Raw genomic sequence first — 20,740 nt, 5'->3', positions numbered from 1 at the left:
AATGAAACCCCAGTAGCGCAATTAAAGTGCCGGCGCTTCTAAATGTAACCTAACTGTATGATTTATGAAACATGTTCGACTGGAGATAAAGTCCGCGGGCGAACTAATAGGAAACAATCAGAAAGGTGCACGTCAGAGTGATACAGCTCTGAGGAATGAAACTGACTGTGAAATTATATTGGATCCGCCCGTGCAGGTTCCTAGATTCAGGGCTTGAGGTGCACCCCAGTAACTAGCAACGCATTTCATTGAACACTAACTTTGCAACATTAAGCAAACAGGGCATCTAAAGTGTGCATAAATAAGAAAAAAGAGTTTACCCGTTCGGTCTATACCCGTCTGAATCAGTTTTCTCTGACACCGGCGTCAGGTCTCTGATGCATGCTCATACAGCAACCACAGCATAGGCTACATTTACTTTTCCATGCATTTTAAAACAGGCCATTCTCGGAGCTATTAGAAGCCTATGGCTCCATTCAGGTATAACCTGACAGAGGAGTAGCTGAATTCATACATAAAAAAAAATTCTAAAAAGGTTTGTGCCACCTGTAACAGCAGCAGGGGTGGTGGTGGGGGGGGGGGGGGGTCGACTGGGGGGAAATGGGCGTCTGAGAGAAGCAATAAGAGGCTGCTCGATTTCAGAATGAGTGATGGGGGTCAGCGATGATGAAAAGGGTGTGTGTGTAAAAGCAGAGGTCTCAGAAAACAACATTACACTATGCAGGTCTCTCAGCTTTTTTACGCAACACTAAAAAGTCTTTCAATAAAGTGTACAGCGGTGTGATTTAAGGCATGAAATGTGTGATGGAAAAGGAGATTTCGGGGTCAAATTTAAAGGATACAACCCACTTACAGTGATGAATGATGTGTGGTAACGCTGGGACTGTTTAATTTAAAACTTAAAAGAATTAATTTGGGCGGCATGGTGGCGCATCAGGTAGGTGTCGCAGTCACAGAGCTCCAGGGACTTGGAGGTTGTGGGTTCGATTCCCGCTCCGGGTGACTGTCTGTGAGGAGTGTGGTGTGTTCTCCCTGTGTCTGCGTGGGTTTCCTCCGGGTGACTGTCTGTGAGGAGTGTGGTGTGTTCTCCCTGTGTCTGTGTGGGTTTCCTCCGGGTGGCTGTCTGTGAGGAGTCCAAAAACACAGGTTGGTAGATGGATTGGCGACTCAAAAGTGTCCGTAGGTGTGAGTGAATGTGTGAGTGTGTGTCACCCTGTGAAGGACTGGCGCCCCCTCCAGGGTGTATTCCCGCCTTGCGCCCAATGATACCAGGTAGGCTCTGGACCCACCACGACCCTGAACTGGATAAGGGTTAAAGACAATGAATGAATGAAGAATTAACTTGAAATTTAATTACTTTTTCTTTTCCTGAAACACAAAATTTGGTTTGATGTCAAATGCAAATGAAAGCATGCCAGACGTTTGAAAAAATATGCTTTATGAAATTAGACCCTTTATCATGCTTCAAAATGAAAGAGAGCAGACAAATCCTTGAGCATTTCCATTCATTAAGACAAGCGATAAAAAAAAGAATTATGTAAAAAAAAAAAAAAATCAAGACACCTCAAATAACCCCCAATGCCCCATTGTCGCCTCCGTCCTATTCAATTTAGCCCTTTCCCAACTGTGCCTAAAATCACACTTGAACATCTAATGCCTGAAATTGAGGGACTGGAGAGGAGCGAGAACACTGAAACCTTTTAACTCGGAAACCTGTGCACCCTTTGATGCAGCTGTGAGTAAACAAGAAAGACGCTACCTCGCCTTCCCTGCCTCGGCCTACGCACTTGGCACATGCGGCGGGAGCGGAGCTGAACGGCAGATTAGCTCTATCTAAGCTCCGACGCGCGAATTAGCCAGGCACGCAGGAGAAATCATTTCCCAAACTTAGGATAATTGAAAATAATAAAACTTTAATTAAACTATGAGCAAAGAAGTCAGTCAGCCAGCCGTGGCACTAATGGGTGAAACGGGTGCTCAGAGTCGTCTCGCCGCTTTACGAAGAACCAAAATAAGACGCTGTTAAATATGCCGATTTATTCCTTTCCAACCCTCTGTTCCTCATCAGAGGAATAATGCTCAGGATGAGAAACACATTACACCCACTCACACAGACACAAACACATCCACATTGCATCCAGACGCATTCAAACAGGCCCCCAAACAAAATTTAAAAATCACGCTTCCAGTCAATAGAGCCTCGGCCATCTGTGACACCGAGGCCAGTGAAGACACTGTAATCATTAACTGGCCGGTACCGCAGGACCCGATCCACGGCGCCAGCAGCAGCCTGATAGAGCTCGGCCATCAACAAAACAAAATAAATAAAAGACAACTGTATCTCAGCTCGTTAGCGGCTCGGACCGGGCCAGCAGGGCGGAGGAAAGCTGGAGAGGCTAAAAAGAGAGCAATCACTGTCAGCTGGTTAATGAACACCAAACACACACATTTCACTTCAAAGTGTTCACGGAGCATTTGTCATATGGTCAGCCTCAGGCCAAAGTGGGCTGTTCCAGAGTTTAAATAACCTTTGCTTGTTTTGGTGACTTGAAAATAAGTCAACGCACGCTTACTTATGTAAATATGTAAGGAAGATATGTTCTGTAGTTACTTTAAAGCAGACATCACTGTGGTGGAGGCCTCTGCTCTGACTCAGACTGAATACCAATTCTCTCAGGAACTGTGATTCATTTTCTGGGTAAATTAATGAGAGTTTGGGATGTTCCAAATGTCTAAAAAACTGGGGGGTGTGGGGGGTGGGTGTTTGCTGTGTGGGTTTTGTTCAAATAATCTAGTGCCCATTTTAAAACCTCAATCTCCAGGCTCCCAATCCACAGTGCGGCTCCTCGCTTTGTTGTGAGTGTTAGGTGGTTTCAGTGTGTCAAGCTGTTTTAGGCTTCATTCGTACAAGGACTTTAACTGAATATGGAAAGAGAAGGGTTTTCGACGAGCAGAGCAATGTATATTTATTGATAGCCTACATTTAGCCAACAACCAAAAATTTATTCATTCATTCATTATCTGTAACCCTTATCCAGTCCAGGGTCGCTGTGGGTCCTGGCTGTTGGCTGTTGAGTCGCCAATACACCTGCCAATGTATGTTTTTGGACTGTGGGAGGAAACCGGAGCACCCGGAGGAAACTCACGCAGACACAGAGAGAACACACCACACTCCTCACAGACAGTCACCCGGAGGAAACCCACGCAGACACAGGGAGAACACACCACACTACTCACAGACAGTCACCCGGAGGAAACCCACGCAGACACAGGGAGAACGCACCACACTCCTCACAGACAGTCACCCGGAGGAAACCCACACAGACACAGAGAGAACACACCACACTCCTCACAGACAGTCACCCGGAGGAAACCCATGCAGACACAGAGAGAACACACTACACTCCTCACAGACAGTCACCCGGAGGAAACCCACGCAGACACAGGGAGAACACACCACACTCCTCACAGACAGTCACCCGGAGGAAACCCACGCAGACACAGGAAGAACGCACCACACTCCTCACAGACAGTCACCCGGAGGAAACCCACGCAGACACAGAGAGAACACACCACACTCCTCACAGACAGTCACCCGGAGGAAACCCACGCAGACACAGGGAGAACACACCACACTCCTCACAGACAGTCACCCGGAGGAAACCCACGCAGACACAGAGAGAACACACCACACTCCTCACAGACAGTCACCCGGAGGAAACCCATGCAGACACAGAGAGAACACACTACACTCCTCACAGACAGTCACCCAGAGGAAACCCACGCAGACACAGGGAGAACACACCACACTCCTCACAGACAGTCACCCGGAGGAAACCCACGCAGACACAGAGCGAACACACCACACTCCTCACAGACAGTCACCCGGAGGAAACCCACGCAGACACAGGGAGAACACATCACACTCCTCACAGACAGTCACCCGGAGGAAACCCACACAGACACAGAGAGAACACACCACACTCCTCACAGACAGTCACCCAGAGGAAACCCATGCAGACACAGAGAGAACACACTACACTCCTCACAGACAGTCACCCGGAGGAAACCCACGCAGACACAGGGAGAACACACCACACTCCTCACAGACAGTCACCCGGAGGAAACCCACACAGACACAGAGAGAATACACCACACTCCTCACAGACAGTCACCCGGAGGAAACCCATGCAGACACAGAGAGAACACACTACACTCCTCACAGACAGTCACCCGGAGGAAACCCACGCAGACACAGAGCGAACACACCACACTCCTCCCAGACAGTCACCCGGAGGAAACCCATGCAGACACAGAGAGAACACACTACACTCCTCACAGACAGTCACCCGGAGGAAACCCACGCAGACACAGGGAGAACGCACCACACTCCTCACAGACAGTCACCCGGAGGAAACCCACGCAGACACAGAGAGAACACACCACACTCCTCACAGACAGTCACCCGGAGGAAACCCATGCAGACACAGAGAGAACACACTACACTCCTCACAGACAGTCACCCGGAGGAAACCCACGCAGACACAGGGAGAACACACCACACTCCTCACAGACAGTCACCCGGAGGAAACCCACGCAGACACAGAGCGAACACACCACACTCCTCACAGACAGTCACCCGGAGGAAACCCACACAGACACGGAGAACACACCACACTCCTCACAGACAGTCACCCGGAGGAAACCCACGCAGACACAGAGCGAACACACCACACTCCTCACAGACAGTCACCCGGAGGAAACCCACACAGACACGGAGAACACACCACACTCCTCACAGACAGTCACCCGGAGCAGGACTCGAGCTGTGTAACTGCGACACTACCTGCTGCGTCACCGTGCCGCCCACAATCGAATATCTGATTCTCAAAATAAAAAACCTGAATACCAACCAATACGACGAATATCTAAATATTCAGGGCCAGCACAAATGAAAATAAATAATAACGTTCATGGAGTGTACATTTTTTCAGACTGTCGCAGCAATCAACAACCTGCACAGCTAATCCAGCTACAAACTACAAAAACCCTGAGTCAATATTCATTCATTTATTCATTCATTCAGTATATACCCACTTTATCCTGGTCAGTGTCACGGTGGGTCTGTAATTGTAATAAGAATAGCTACTTACACTCTGAACTACATCATATCAGCTGTTAAAAACCACTGTCAGCCTTATCTATACATGACTGGGTGCTGGGTTTAAAGGGCTCATTATTAAAAATTCCCTTGTTCAGTGCATATGCACATTAATTTGGGATTCTGGAGCCTATTAACCCACACACTGTGAAACAAGACCACACATTCACTTTCATGTGGTGTGCCTAATGGAATAAAAGGAGATGTGTGCTTCTCTTAAGTGTAGCGCAGAGACTTTAGCATTGTACCGCCCCCTCGTCTGTTTCTCCAATCACAGCGATGGACTGGCATATGCGTGAGAGCACAAAGAAGAGGTTAAACAGATCAACACACACAGACACACACACCACACTAGGGCTAAACAAAAGTTCAATATCAATATATATATTGCAAAATAAAATGTTTCAAAAACAAAAATGTAATTTTAAACACATTTTTATTATTATATATTCATTATTAATAGCATCGGTCACTGGCTGATCTTTCCTTACATGGCGCTGCCCAGTTCATTATCCTCACTTTTAAAGTTAGCTTAAAAATTAATACATTCATTATCTATAACCATTTTCCAGTTCAGGGTCGCGGTGGGTCCAGAGCCTACCTGGAATCATTGGGCGCAAGTCGCAAATACACCCTGGAGGGGGCGCCAGATAACACACCACACTCCTCACAGACAGTCACCCGGAGGAAACCCACACAGACACAAGGAGAACACACCACACTCCTCACAGAATGTCACCCGGAGGAAACCCACACAGACACAGAGAGAACACACCACACTCCTCACAGACAGTCACCCAGAGGAAACCCACACAGACACAAGGAAAACACACCACACTCCTCACAGAATGTCACCCGGAGGAAACCCACACAGACACAGAGAGAACACACCACACTCCTCACAGACAGTCACCCAGAGGAAACCCACACAGACACAGGGAGAACACATCACACCCCTCTCAGACAGTCTACCGGAGGAAATCCACACAGACACAAGGAGAACACACCACACTCCTCACAGAATGTCACCCGGAGGAAACCCACACAGACACAGGGAGAACACACCACACTCCTCACAGAATGTCACCCGGAGGAAACCCACACAGACACAAGGAGAACACACCACACTCCTCACAGAATGTCACCCAGAGGAAACCCACACAGACACAAGGAGAACACACCACACTCCTCACAGAATGTCACCCGGAGGAAACCCACACAGACACAGAGAGAACACACCACACTCCTCACAGACAGTCACCCAGAGGAAACCCACACAGACACAGGGAGAACACACCACACCCCTCTCAGACAGTCTACCGGTGGAAATCCACACAGACACAAGGAGAACACACCACACTCCTCACAGACAGTCACCCGGAGCAGGAATCGAACCCACAACTTTCAGGCCCCTGGAGCTGTGTGACTGCGACACCTACCTGCTGCACCACCGTGCTGTCCCTAGCTTAAAAATATTAATATTTTTAAAAAGAATATATTTTTTGTGGCTTTTATGTTGTTTATATTGATATCAGATTTATATCATATCGACTGAAATTTAGAAACATATTGTGATATAAATTTTGGCCCTACCGTCAGCCCTACAACAGAATAAGAGACAAGAGAAGACCCAGTGAAAATGCTTAACAAACCGGCTTTGCTCCTCACTCCTTTGGTGTGCTCGCATTAAGGTGAGTTGTTGCTCATTCTCATTTAAAGAAACAGGTGCTGAAACCAGCCTTTCTGAAAAGGGCTCTTTAGACAGAGCGAGTACTGGGCTGTGGGGTTTGATCCTTGTGGTATTTTGACAAAAGCAGGTCATGTTCATTTCTTTAAGACCCTGGAGCTGTGTTCTACGTTCACTGTTTGTGTGAAACATGCCTCCTTTAACGTAGTAGAGTATGTTCTGAATGGCACATGAGCTGTTCTGAATGCATCACCCATGTGGAGTAGCCATCATTATTATAATTATTATTTATTGTTTTGCTTCTGGTGGTAGTGGTAAAGGGGGGGTACTCTGAATATTTTTCAAGTAATGCCTTACAAATGTGAAAATCTAATTAGGCTGATATTGTCCGACCCCATTATAAATATCCCAAGGCCCGCTCTCTTGACCGCAGGCGGCAGGCTAATCTCAAAGCTGTTGATAAATGCGTGCGGTCCTAGAGGACACGGCGCTCACAGTCGCTCACTGCCCTAGAAGTGGCACGTCATGTTAAAAAGAGTTACAGTGTTTTTGTATGCGTGCACCCATCCAATCAACCGCCTCCCTCTCTGACAAGGGGGCCGTATTTTACGAGGCGCGTTATTTGCGGCTGCATCCGCCATCCCCTGTGGGCTTCGAGACCACACCTGCGTCTCTGCGGCAGGAGTTTGGGAATATTTTTTTGCGAGATTAGTTTTTCAGTGGAAACTCCGTCTACTCTGTAATATGTCACACCTGAATAAATCCATGAGATATAATCATTATCTAACCGCTCCAGTGCACGCCGTAAACCAACATAAAGTCTGGAGCCGATATTACACCTTCAGCGGCATTCAGAAGCACTGAGGCGAACTTGCTTTGCCTTTGATTGAGGTTCTGATGCTCTCTTGCTCTCGAGATGCATGGGCAATGGTTGATGGAGGACGGCCATGATTTATTTCAGTCCAAGGGGTCTTTAAGATTGCGTTAGGGCCTGAAGGGTTTGGGTACACTGTATTTTACAAGGCAGGATTTCTCAGTAATCTGGATAACTGTTCATGTCAAGTCCTTACTAAGCCTATTGAGACATTTATTCATTCATTCACGTACAATAGAGACAAGTGTTCATTCGTTCATCTGCTGCAAATACTTCATTCTGATCAGGGTCACTGCGTGATGACTCCCGGGTGACTCCTGTCTGTGAGGAGTGTGGTGTGTTCTCCCTGTGTCTGCGTGGGTTTCCTCCGGGTGACTGTCTGTGAGGAGTGTGGTGTGTTCTCCCTGTGTCTGCGTGGGTTTCCTCCGGGTGACTGTCTGTGAGGAGTGTGGTGTGTTCTCCCTGTGTCTGCGTGGGTTTCCTCCGGGTGACTGTCTGTGAGGAGTGTGGTGTGTTCTCCCTGTGTCTGCGTGGGTTTCCTCCGGGTGACTGTCTGTGAGGAGTGTGGTGTGTTCTCCCTGTGTCTGCGTGGGTTTCCTCCAGGTGACTGTCTGTGAGTCTGTGTCCCAGATGCTCAAAGAATCGATTCTTTTAGAGGCGAACCCTCTTCACTATTCCACAACTGGAATTTGAGAATGTATACTACATTGGTAGTAGCAGGTGAGAAACCAAGTTTACAGCCTGTTAGAGGAAGGGAAACAGAAATGATGTACGCACTGCTGTACTTTTAACATGGGAAAGTAAATAGAATGTGGCCAAAAGTATATACAAATACTGTCCGGACACAAAACACAGGTTAATGCCAGATGTAACAGACCCTAAAAACTGAGAAACAAACTTTCATTTGCAGCTGAGGTCATTTTCTTGCTCAGAAGAGTAGAAATGGTTTTGAGCGTCATGTATTTGACCACAACTTTGGAAGGAAAATCATTATTAAGCTTTCCATAAATACGGTTCATTCTTCATCCTGCTCAGAACTGTGCTGCATCTACCGGGAATCATTGGGCACAACACACACTGGACAGGACTGGGTATTTACACATTCACCCAGTCATTTACACACACCTCTGTGGACACTGTTGCATAAGTCAATCCACCAGACTGTGGGAAGAAACCCACTCAGACACTGGGAGAACACAACAAACTCATCACAGACTGAGATCCAAGGCAGGGATAGAACCCAAAACCCCGGGACCCTGGAGCTGTGTGCAACGCCCACCCACACAGTCAGTTCAAGAAGCCCATGGATTTAAAGTGTTTAAAGTGTATAATCCAGGTCAGGCAACCACTGACCAAATATCCTTCTCCTCTTAGCAGCCAGGCCTTACTTTATCTGGACATCTGAGAAGTCCTAGTTTACCAACCCCTCGCTGGAGAACCGCAACACTTCAGCTTTAGTGTTTTTCCAGCACTAATGCGCTTAATGCGGCTCACAAAAAGGCTCCATAATTAGCTGATGAGTCGAAGCAGGTGTGTTTGATTGCGGTGCGGTTTTCCGTCATGGCCTGATTTGGCCGCCCCCGTGGTCACACATAAGAGGGCTGCCTCCATCAGCAGCATCAAAGTCATCCAGATATGTATAGACTGGCCATGCTAAGATCGACTGGTATGGGAGAGATTGACTACTAAACAACGCAAAGGGCAGTCAAGGACATTAGACCAGTGAAATTCAACAAAGAATACGTCCAACTTCCTCAGACAAAACTGCATTTATTGAGAGCTTATTACTTTTATTATCCATTCATTCATCCATTCACACTGCGTCAGGATCGACACCAACGGCACACAATCCAATCTCACTCTATCAGCACAAAGAGTCGCCGTTATCCCCCTTAGATTTGCAAATACAGTCTGCTTCCTGATGTAGTCTAAATGCTAAATGACAATGCATCACAAATCTATCTATTAATCCTCTCACAAAAAAGAGACAACTCATCCTCCTTTGGGAAACAACGACCTTTTATCTCTGCCTCTGAAAGCAAGACGAATGCATTCTCAAAAAGTGGAAACACGCAGCTAATCAGCCATGATTCAAATGTAAAGGGAGAACGTGGGACACTGAGAATAACAGACTATGAAAGGATAAGGGAGAATGCATCTCTCGACTCAGGTAATTGCTCTTCAGCGGAATCCGAGACAGAATGTGATAAGGCAGAGAAGGGGAGGAATTAGATTAAAAAAAAAAAGGGGGCAATCCAATAGAAGCGGGAATCATGACCCCTCTACAGTAATCCTGCCCCTCTGTAATCCTTGATCAATGAACAACTTACTTTTTATGGAGTGAACCTAATGCTTTATTATCTGCTGATGAGCCTCAGCCTCACAGATGCACTTCCAAATGGCAAAAATGACCAGCAGCCAATACAACATGCTGCAGAAATGCACCAAATGGACAACTATCAGCTGTCTCTTCCAGTGTAAACCGTTTTAGGGCTTTTTTTCCCTCTCACTTAACATCTCAAATTTGCACCTGTAGAAGGCAATTGAGAAAAAGACTAGGCACAAGATACGTACAGAAGCGAGGGACATGGTTTTATCGGCTACTCACTTCGCTCAGGGCTTTTACGGTCGCTCCCTAGACTGTGAAATATGAATAAAGACTAACCGTCGGAGAGAAAGACACGCTGCTCGAATGTAGTGCACACTGAACTCTTCTGAGTTACAACATATGCAACGCACACCTGGGCAATGTCTGAAAAACAAAAAAGGCAGGAGTGAGAGGAAAGACAGATTACTCTGCATGTTCCTTTCTCATGGTGACTGTCAGTTTAATTCACCACTGCATGTACAGGACATTGGGAAGAGCTACTGAACAAGAGAAATCACCTCACACCACTGGGCTTTCCTTTTTTTTTTCGTTTTTATTCTAAAAGGTGGACACAGTAGCTTATATTTTCTCTAAATCTATTCAATTTCCCCACAGTTCACATTCACAGAGTTCTGCCCTTGGAGCATGACTGAGCACGCTAGCTAAGTGATTTACGCTGATATAACGTGGTGAAGGTCATCTTGCACTCGGGTCAATACGATCATTATGGTCATCAGCGCTGACAGGGAATGAGAATTTGTGAAGATGGAGATGACGATGGACATTTTGAAAATGTCTGAGAAAGACAAAGTGTGAGGCGGGGCCACACTTAAAGAGGCAGGTCCCCTGTCAAAAATCTGCTCTCAAATTTGTTCATCGAATCAATGCATCTTGCATACAAAAGCGTCCGCTACAGAGAGGGAAAAGCCACGAATCCACTCCAGCAGGGGCTTATGTATTCAGTCGGGTTTGGGCCTGGAAGGTCACTGATTCTATTCCCATGATCGGCAGGAAAATAGGAGGCGATGGGTCTGAAGAAACAACAGAGTCCTCCTCCCTCAGTCTATGGCTGGGGTTCCCTAGAGCAAGGCACCGTCGTGGAATGCATCACTGTGGAATGTGGAAGACATTTTGTTGTATGTTGTACAATGACAACATTTCCCACTTCACATTTTACAAGTGCGTATTAAGCGCACACACACACACCTGGAGTGGGGGTCAAAAGCACTTCAGCTGTGACTGTTGAGGGAGGAGGAAGTGCTGTTCTTTCACTCCCACAACCAACGTTTTCCTGACATGCAGGGGACTGAACTGGATTTCGTGGCTAAGCACCAATTAATGGACCTCCATGAATATTTCACATTATTGTAGTTACTGACAGATATAAGTATGAATTAAAATGAAAATAGCAGCTTAATCTGCTTTAAAACTGACAATTTTATTAAATTGAGGGAAAAACCCGAGCTCCTACGGAAATTCTTGAACGCGACCGTGACGTCACTGGTGGACAACAGCTGAACACCGTTATGACTGACTGTTATGACAGTATCTAGTTAAATAACCAACATTATTCATGACAATAGCCTAGCAATAAGCTAAACTCAAATGTAGAGGTACCGTTATTCTTGTAAATGTGATCGAAGTCGAACTCGAATTCATCCGACACTATAAACCTCCGTAATGCAGCTACGTAGCCGAGTATAATCTGAGACACCGAGTTTAGCGAGTCAAGCTAACGTTAACTAACACCAACTAAAACAGGCGAAGTGAGTGTCCTTACCCTGTTTACCTCCATGTTACAGAGGCTCTTGAACACCTTTCGTTGGTGTCCTTACATGCCCATATTGTTGGAAAAGCGCCAGTGAAATGAGCTACAGATAACGGAGTGAGCGGATGGTCCTTTCCAAAGTGCCCGTTTAAAGTGGACAAATTTAGTCCATTTTCTGGATATTTTGGGATCTTTGGGTCATTTGTTCACAGATGTCCCACTGTACATTGAATGATTGCAGTCAAAAACAACACACCTTTTCGTCATTTTACATTAAATTAAGTGCAGCTTCTAGAGTTGTTGTCCACCATCTACGTCACAGGCAAGACGCCTATTAGAGTTTCCCAACACCGTTGGGGGGGGGGGGGGCTTATTCCTTCAATTAGTAAGAAATAACATGTTTTCTGACTATCAATAAACACAAGTTAGGAACTCAAACTCCACTGTATTTATTTGTTTGACACTTTCATAGAGCTGGTGCTTAGCCTTTAAATCTACAGTCATTAATAAAAACGCCATTGCTACTGCTATTGTACTATGTATCTTTTGGAGGAAACCAGGTTCACTATCATTAACGGCCAAAACGGGAGAAGGTGTGGTCAAAGGCACTGGGAAAATCAACACTGCCCTGAATAAAGCTTTATAAGATAGGACATTAATAAATAAATAATTGTTTTCCCCCCAAATTCCTAAAATGTGGTCAGTGTGAGACATCAAAAGAACTCTGTTTTCCTCTGAACCTCTTTTACACAGGATTAAGAGTTGGGGGAAACACTAATTATGATTTTTCTGACAAGTCCAGCTATTGTGAATTAAACTGCATTAAACTGACTCCAGGTTTTTTTATTTGTGTGTGTGTGTGTGTGTGTGTGTGTGTGTGTTTAAATTTTTAGCCAAGTAGGCCAAATGCATGTCCATTTTTTGGCTTGAGTTCAACATGCCAGACTGCCAGTTCGTGAGCTCTGTGTTATTAGAATAAATTTACCAAATAATTAAAACGACGTTTAACATGTAGGATGTAATTATAACCACAGCTTCGGGGATTTGCAAACTGTACTCCTACAAACTGGCATTTTTAATACAAAACTCGTTCAGCCCCACTCGATATGAAACAACATTTTCTTCTTCAGCCCACCTACAATAAATCTCATACCTTATTCAGTTGACTGTTGCTGACCAGGAGATCAATCAGCTCCTTCAGAGAGTCCTCCACCTGCCCCGAGTACAGAGCAGGAGGTTTTTGGTGGACCTCTCTTTGCTCCAGAGCCTGTGCTGACACGTGGGAAGCCTCTAGGAGAAGAGCTGGCTGGGGAAGAGCGGCCTTGCCACTGCTGACCTCTTTGAAAGCTTCTGTTACAGAGCTGAGTAGATGAAAAACCGAATCCCACACCAAAGCACCGTCCCAATCCACTGTCAAAGAAGAGCTTCCTAACCTGCGCAGTCCAGTCAGGTGCTGCAGAAACTGTGTGCTGGACAGGGCGCGCTCCATGGTCCCTTTTTGGTTTGGGAAAGTAAGGAGACTGGGACAGATAGAGGAAGGAGGCATGGTGGATCGAGGCCAGGGGACTTGAGCGTCCACAGGGTCAATCAGAGTCTGCGTGTTGTTGCTGGTGCCACAGCCAGAGTCGCTTTCTGAGAGCTGGACGTCCTGGGGATCCTGCGACAGGAGCCTCTGCTCACCTTCATCACCTGCATGAGAGCAGATAAGTCCCTAATCAATGAATGACATTTGAGGTGTATGTTATAGAGAGAAAGCTATCTCAGCTAGAAGTAACATATCATCACTTATGTTTATCTACTAGCCCAAACATTTGGTACACTGTGTGCAGTGTAAATAACTTGACACATGACTTCTTATTTGCATAACTGTATTCACAGACATTGGCTTCTGGAAGTGTTCCTGAGCCCATGCTGTGGAAGAGTTTCCAGTACAGAATCACACGTTTTAAATGCAGTGCCTCCTGAGGGCTTTTATGAAATTGTTCCATAATTTTTAGATGCAGTTTTTGCAGATCGGTGAACCTCTGCCCAGATTTACTTCTGAGACTCTGTCTCTCTAAAGTGCTCCTTTTATACCCAGTCATGTAACTTAGTGGCAAATTGCTACCCGTTTTTTATTAGTACCACTTACTTTTCCAGTCTTCTGTTGCTCCTGTCCCTTCTTGATTGAGATGTGCTGCTGCCATCACGTTCTAAATGAGCTAACATGTTTTATGAAATGGTAAAACGCCCCACTTTTAACATCTGATATGTGTTCTATGTTCTTTTGTGAATAAAATATGGGTCTATTCATTCATTCATTATCTGTAACCCTTATCCAGTTCAGGGTCGCGGTGGGTCCAGAGCCTACCTGGAATCATTGGGCACAAGGCGGGAACACACCCTGGAAGCGGCGCCAGTCCTTCACAGGGCAACACACACACACACATATTCACTCACACCTCGCCAATCCACCTATAAACATGTGTTTTTGGACCGTGGGAGGAAACTGGAGTACCCAGAGGAAACCAACGCAGACACAGGGAGCACACACCACACTCCTCACAGACAGTCACCCGGAGGAAACCCACGCAGACACAGGGAGAACACACCACACTCCTTACAGACAGTCACCCGGAGGAAACCCACGCAGACACAGAGAGAACACACCACACTCCTCACAGACAGTCACCTGGAGGAAACCCACGCAGACACAGGGAGAACACACCACACTCCTCACAGACAGTCACCCGGAGGAAACCCACGCAGACACAGGGAGAACACACCACACTCCTCACAGACAGTCACCCGGAGGAAACCCACGCAGACACAGGGAGAACACACCACACTCCTTACAGACAGTCACCCGGAGGAAACCCACGCAGACACAGGGAGAACACACCACACTCCTCACAGACAGTCACCCGGAGAAAACCAACGCAGACACAGGGAGAACACACCACACTCCTCACAGACAGTCACCCGGAGGAAACCCACACAGACACAGAGAGAACACACCACACTCCTCACAGACAGTCACCTGGAGGAAACCCACGCAGACACAGGGAGCACACACCACACTCCTCACAGACAGTCACCCGGAGGAAACCCACGCAGACACAGGGAGAACACACCACACTCCTTACAGACAGTCACCCGGAGGAAACCCACGCAGACACAGGGAGAACACACCACACTCCTTACAGACAGTCACCCGGAGGAAACCCACGCAGACACAGAGAGAACACACCACACTCCTCACAGACAGTCACCTGGAGGAAACCCACGCAGACACAGGGAGAACACACCACACTCCTCACAGACAGTCACCCGGAGGAAACCCACGCAGACACAGGGAGAACACACCACACTCCTCACAGACAGTCACCCGGAGGAAACCCACGCAGACACAGGGAGAACACACCACACTCCTTACAGACAGTCACCCGGAGGAAACCCACGCAGACACAGGGAGAACACACCACACTCCTCACAGACAGTCACCCGGAGAAAACCAACGCAGACACAGGGAGAACACACCACACTCCTCACAGACAGTCACCCGGAGGAAACCCACACAGACACAGAGAGAACACACCACACTCCTCACAGACAGTCACCTGGAGGAAACCCACGCAGACACAGGGAGAACACACAACACTCCTCACAGACAGTCACCCGGAGGAAACCCACGCAGACACAGGGAGAACACACCACACTCCTCACAGACAGTCACCTGGAGGAAAACCCACGCAGACACAGGGAGAACACACAACACTCCTCACAGACAGTCACCCGGAGGAAACCCACGCAGACACTGGGAGAACACACCACACTCCTCACAGACAGTCACCTGGAGGAAAACCCACGCAGACCCACAAAATGAGTCTATGACATCTGAAAATCATTGACAAACACTGACAATATAACCTTACATTTAAATTTATAGCATTTGGGACAAATACTTGAACTGAAACGAATCAAGTTAAAGATGTAAGCGAATGTAGTGCTCTGAGTGTTGCCCTAAGACTCTTATTGGTGTAGCACGTGTGTTTACCCAAGCTGAGAACTGAACCTGGCCGCTGCATAAGAGCCCAAGTTCCTACACTGAGAAGTATTGCTGTTTTGGGATCCTTGTGGTCTAAAATCTAAAAGGAATCTGAGCAAAAGAAGAATCTTTTTCTTAAAAAAAAACAAAAAAACTGAATTTTGTTTTGAAAAATATACTGAATAGTACAAGTCTGCCAAAACGTACTCATGTGCACGAAAACTGAGTGAATGGAGGTTGTTAATACCCATCTCAAACATCAAATGAAGCTAAATGTCACTCACCACGTCCGCCTACAGCAGAACTCCTTGCGTTTGAGCGCAGCTTTGTGAGCAGAAGTTCTTGTCTGAGTCGTAACACTTCTTCTTTGAGGTCTTGAGCTTTTGCTTTCCAGGCCTCGTCTTGCTGCTTGAGGCTGGCGGCCAGTTTTTCTGCATGCTGTCTCCCACTCCTACCTGGGGGCTTGCTTTTTATTATAGCCACAGCTATAGCAAGCTTAGCCATCCTGATACACCACCTTGCTCTTCCTGAGGCAGCAAAACAACACTGAAAGTGACATTCCATTATCCAATGGATTTTTTTTTATTTTGAAATGGAAAACGTTATGTACTACTGGAAGCAAGCAAAAACATCACATAAAACAGGACTTATGGTGTTTTATTTTTAATGAATCATGCAGTTATTCATGGTCTGTTCGTATTGACAGCACCCCTACTGTTTACGAGAATTTAAAAAATATTTAAAAATTACTACAAAACACTGTCACACTTCCCACAGAGTTATAACGTTATTTGGCAAGAAATTAACCCATGGTGTAAATTACAGAGCATAAACAGCAGGTTTGATTTGTGTGGTAGATCATTTTCAGTACTGCAGTGCCACTGACATCGTGGTGGTGTGTTAGTGTGTGTTGTACTGATATGTGTGGATCAGACACAGCAGTGCTGGACTGAGAATAGCCCACCATCCAAAAATACCCAGCCAACATCCTCCTGTGGGTAATGTCCACTGTCCACTGATGAATGACTTAAAGATGACCAACACGAACTGAGCAGCAACAGATGAGCTACTGTCCCTGACTTTACATCTACAAGGTGGACAAACAAGAGGTGTGTGTCTAACAGTGTGGACAGTGAAATGGCAGTGTTTAAAAACTCCAGCAGCACTGCTGTGTCTGATCCACTCCTACCAGCGCAACACACCACCACCACGTCAGTGTCACCGCAGCACTGAGACTGATCCAACACCCAAATCATACCTACTCTGAGCTGGTCCTGACCATTGAGGAACACAGTAATAGGACGTTTGAAGTATGCAGAACAACAAATGGACAACTGTTTGTAAATTGTAAAAGTACAAAATGCACTCATATAAAAGTGGAGCTGACAAAATGGATAGAGACTGTAAAAACAAGGTTATTTTAATGTTACGGCTGAACCTTCAGCCCCTGGCAGCTTAGCCCCTTTTTATTTAAATTCTCCCATAGATTTATTTCTTTTATTATGACATAATAAAAGGCAGCCAATTAGAACAGATCTCATTTACATATCCGTGTATATATAAAGACACTACCAAACACAGCATTTAAAATAAGGGATACAGATGTTTTTTTTTTTAAATATTAATGTAAAACCAATAAACAAGGAAAATGCAGAACACCGACTTTTTAAATCCATGTCTAAATATTGTAATGTTAGCTATTTAGCTAGTAACTTTGCCGGGAGCATAGTTAAACCGTAAAATCCTAACGTTAGTGTTCAGCAAAAGCTAATTAGCTACAGAGCTAACGCTGACCCAGGCTGAGTCCCAAATGGTTACATATTCCCTCTATACTGCACAACGAAGGTAAACAAAATCGCTTTCTATAACGAAATAACAATAAACCGTTACTAAAATGCGTTTTGAATCAGTCACATGAAGCATATAGTGCACAGTTTAGGTATAAAGCCCCGTTTGCTATCCTATGTAGTTCACTATACAGGGAGTAGGGCACCATTTGGGACGCAGCCTCAAACTTACAGCGCGAAAGTTCCATGGTTTAGTACCGTACCGTCATATTGGTTTCCAGACAATGTCCCAGCACCTGCCTCTGGGCCGTCTTCCATTTTGGGTTTAACAGAAGAGTTCTGATTATTTCGAATCAAGCTCCGCTGAGATTCATGTCTCTCACAAACGTATAGACATTAATCCCGACCTGACGGTGCTTAAGGATCTCAGTTAAACACAGTGAAGCAAAACAGCGCGGGAACGCGCACAGTGCGCGCGCCTAGTCTACAGTTAACCAATTAACGTCCATCTTAATTTTTGCTTTTGTTTTGTGCCGTAAACCAGCCCCCTTTGGTAGATATCCCTTCAAATAAACTGAGACGTGGGTACAACTTAATAAGGCGTAGGCGTAACTTAATAAGGCCTTTTTACGATGTTCCAAGACGTTATTAAAGTAACAAACGTTAATACAACAGCTTTAAAAGACTTGTAATTCTTCACTGACCTGTAACTGGGGAAACGGAACCACTGACATTGCTACTCCAAGTTCTGCACTGCTGAAACATTCATTCATATATTCATTCATTATCTGTAACCCTTATCCAGGAAACCCACACAGACACAGGGAGAACACAGCACACTCCTCACAGACAGTCACCCGGAGGAAACCCACGCAGACACAGGGAGAACACGCCACACTCCTCACAGACAGTCACCCGGAGGAAACCCACGCAGACACAGGGAGAACACACCACACTCCTCACAGACAATCACCCAGAGCAGGATTCGAACCCACAACCTCCTACGACACTAACCTGCTGCACCACCGTGCCGCCACTGCTGAAACAGCACTATGTAACTTTTGGAGGGTAGGAAACCACCCACCCCCTCTTTCTGACACTCCCCCTTGATTTTAAGAAGGCAGTAGTATTATAGTTTATTAGCATTTCTAGTTGTGTATCATTAATTCAGTAATACACACATGGTACTATCCAGCGTCTGTATGCAGACGTTTGGTGCCCACAAACATTTGGACATGTAGTGAAGATGTCAAATTTCTGTTCACACTGGTGACCTTTTAATCCAGAATCAAGCCTTGAGTTAAAGCTGGACACCAAAGCCCATGATTTAGGGACCAACCAAGTCCACACTTTTGAGGGTGGTCTTTGGCTCTTATCACAGGAGACAGATGCTTCTTTAAAGCAGCCCTGGCCTTTGTACAGTGATGTTATTGGCCTTGATCCTCTCTCTCTCTCTCTCTCTCTCTCTCTCTGTGTGTGTGTGTGTGTTCAGTAATTAAAGGCTGTTTAGAGCTGATTACCTGAAGCAGGTGCACATGTGCTAGCACCCGAAACACAGCCCTGGACCAGACACTGGACGATGCTGCTGGACCTGTCCGTGGTTCGGAACAAACACACACACCAATCGACCAAAACATTAAAACAGCCTCCTTGTTTCTACACATATTTTCCATTTTTTCAGCTCCACTGACTGTACAGGAGCACTTGTAGTTCTACAATTACAGACTGTAGTCCATCCATTGCTCTGCATACTTTGTTACTCCTCTGTCATCTTGTTCTTCAAAGGTCAAGACACTATTTTTGGTTTGTGGACTATTCTCAGTCCAGCAGTGACAAGGGCATTAAAAACTCCAGGAATGCTGCTGTGTCTGATCCACTTGAAAATGAAAATCATACCTGCTCTGGCGGTCTTCTGGAGGTCCTTTTCTCAGCTTCTACAACACTCCACATCCTTCCAGTCCCACAGGGTTGAGCTATTATTCACACAGTGGACAGAAACAGCTGTTGATGTTTTCAGACATAAAGCGAGAAAGGAGCTTGATTCCCTCCTCTCTGTCTCTGTCTCTCTCTCTCTCTCTCTCTCTCTCTTTCTCTCTCTCTCTCTGTGCGCTGGCAGGTATTGCACGGTTGTTAGGAGTCCCCAGTGCAAGGCATATTTTATTAATAATATTTATATTTATATTTAAATGTAAATGTATTTGTTTACTGACCAACCTGTTGCTCAAACCTCCGCTGGATGATGAAGTGTGTGAGCACACTGCGCCGCGCCCCCCCCCCTCCCTCCCCACCCCCACCTCCACCCTCTCCTCCTCCCCCCAGCGCGCGTTCACGTCTCCCCCGAGCGCATAAAGCCGCGCGCGAAGCTCCGGCAGCAGCATTATGAAGTTGACGAGGAGCACGAGCAGCCGGAGCGGCGGGCAGGGGGGCGCGCGCACACAGAGCTGAGGCGGATTACACACTAAACACGGGCTGCACGAGACGCGCGAGGCTCTTTCTTCAACCCAGCGCGCGCCGGCGCCTCTTCTTTTACGCGCGCGCGGAGGAGAGGGAGCGGTGCAGAGCGGATAAATTTGCTCGGAGGTGTCCGTCACATCAGCAGCACGCGAAGGAGACGCGGAGGAGCGCGCGAGGCGGCACAGCACAGGCTGGAATGGTGATTGTTTTTAATCCAGATGTTTTTTTTTGTTTGTGGGTTGTTTGGTTTGTTTTTTGGATAAACTGTGATCCTTAAAATGTCCAAACGCCACAGGAACAGGTTCCTTCCCGCGCGTTCCGACATTCTGCGTCCGCTCGCGCCTGACCGTCAATTCCCCGCCAAAGTTAGCAACTTTAATGAAGCCTTAGCACCGACCTACGTCACAACTATGTCGTGTGACATGTCGGAGGAAAGGGAATTGCCTGACGAATCTGATTCTAAGATTCAAATACGAATATGTGCTTCGTGTTAACGGCATTTACTCAAGAAGTGTTTTATTATTATTATTATTATTATTATTTATTTATTTATTTATTTATTCTATATCAGATATTCTCCACGTTCAAAACCAGCTTGAGACTGGACCTTCTTT

At 46.3% G+C, this 20,740-nt stretch overlaps 1 protein-coding gene across 5 annotated transcripts in view; it reads right to left on the bottom strand.

Annotated features, from left to right (window-relative positions):
• mei4 (meiosis-specific, MEI4 homolog (S. cerevisiae)) overlaps positions 1 to 19,602 on the bottom strand; it is a 59,228-nt gene extending 39,626 nt beyond the window's left edge. For 2 of the 5 annotated variants that reach the window (XM_066677570.1, XM_066677569.1), the window contains exons 1-3: positions 17,936 to 18,168; positions 16,170 to 16,412; positions 13,012 to 13,547 (exon numbers count right to left, since the gene is read on the bottom strand). In XM_066677570.1, the coding sequence (XP_066533667.1) occupies positions 13,012 to 13,547; positions 16,170 to 16,412; positions 17,936 to 17,990 (834 nt within the window). In that variant the 5' untranslated portion in view covers positions 17,991 to 18,168. Of the gene's footprint in view, positions 1 to 13,011; positions 13,548 to 16,169; positions 16,413 to 17,935; positions 18,170 to 19,568 lie in introns of those variants that run through there. The other 3 variants (XM_066677567.1, XM_066677568.1, XM_066677566.1) reach the window with 3 other exon arrangements.
• Positions 19,603 to 20,740: the final 1,138 nt, after the last annotated feature.

The sequence above is a fragment of the Hoplias malabaricus genome, chromosome 7, assembly GCF_029633855.1.
Source record: "Hoplias malabaricus isolate fHopMal1 chromosome 7, fHopMal1.hap1, whole genome shotgun sequence".
Lineage (NCBI taxonomy): Eukaryota > Metazoa > Chordata > Actinopteri > Characiformes > Erythrinidae > Hoplias > Hoplias malabaricus.
This window is presented reverse-complemented; position numbering and strand designations above follow the sequence as displayed.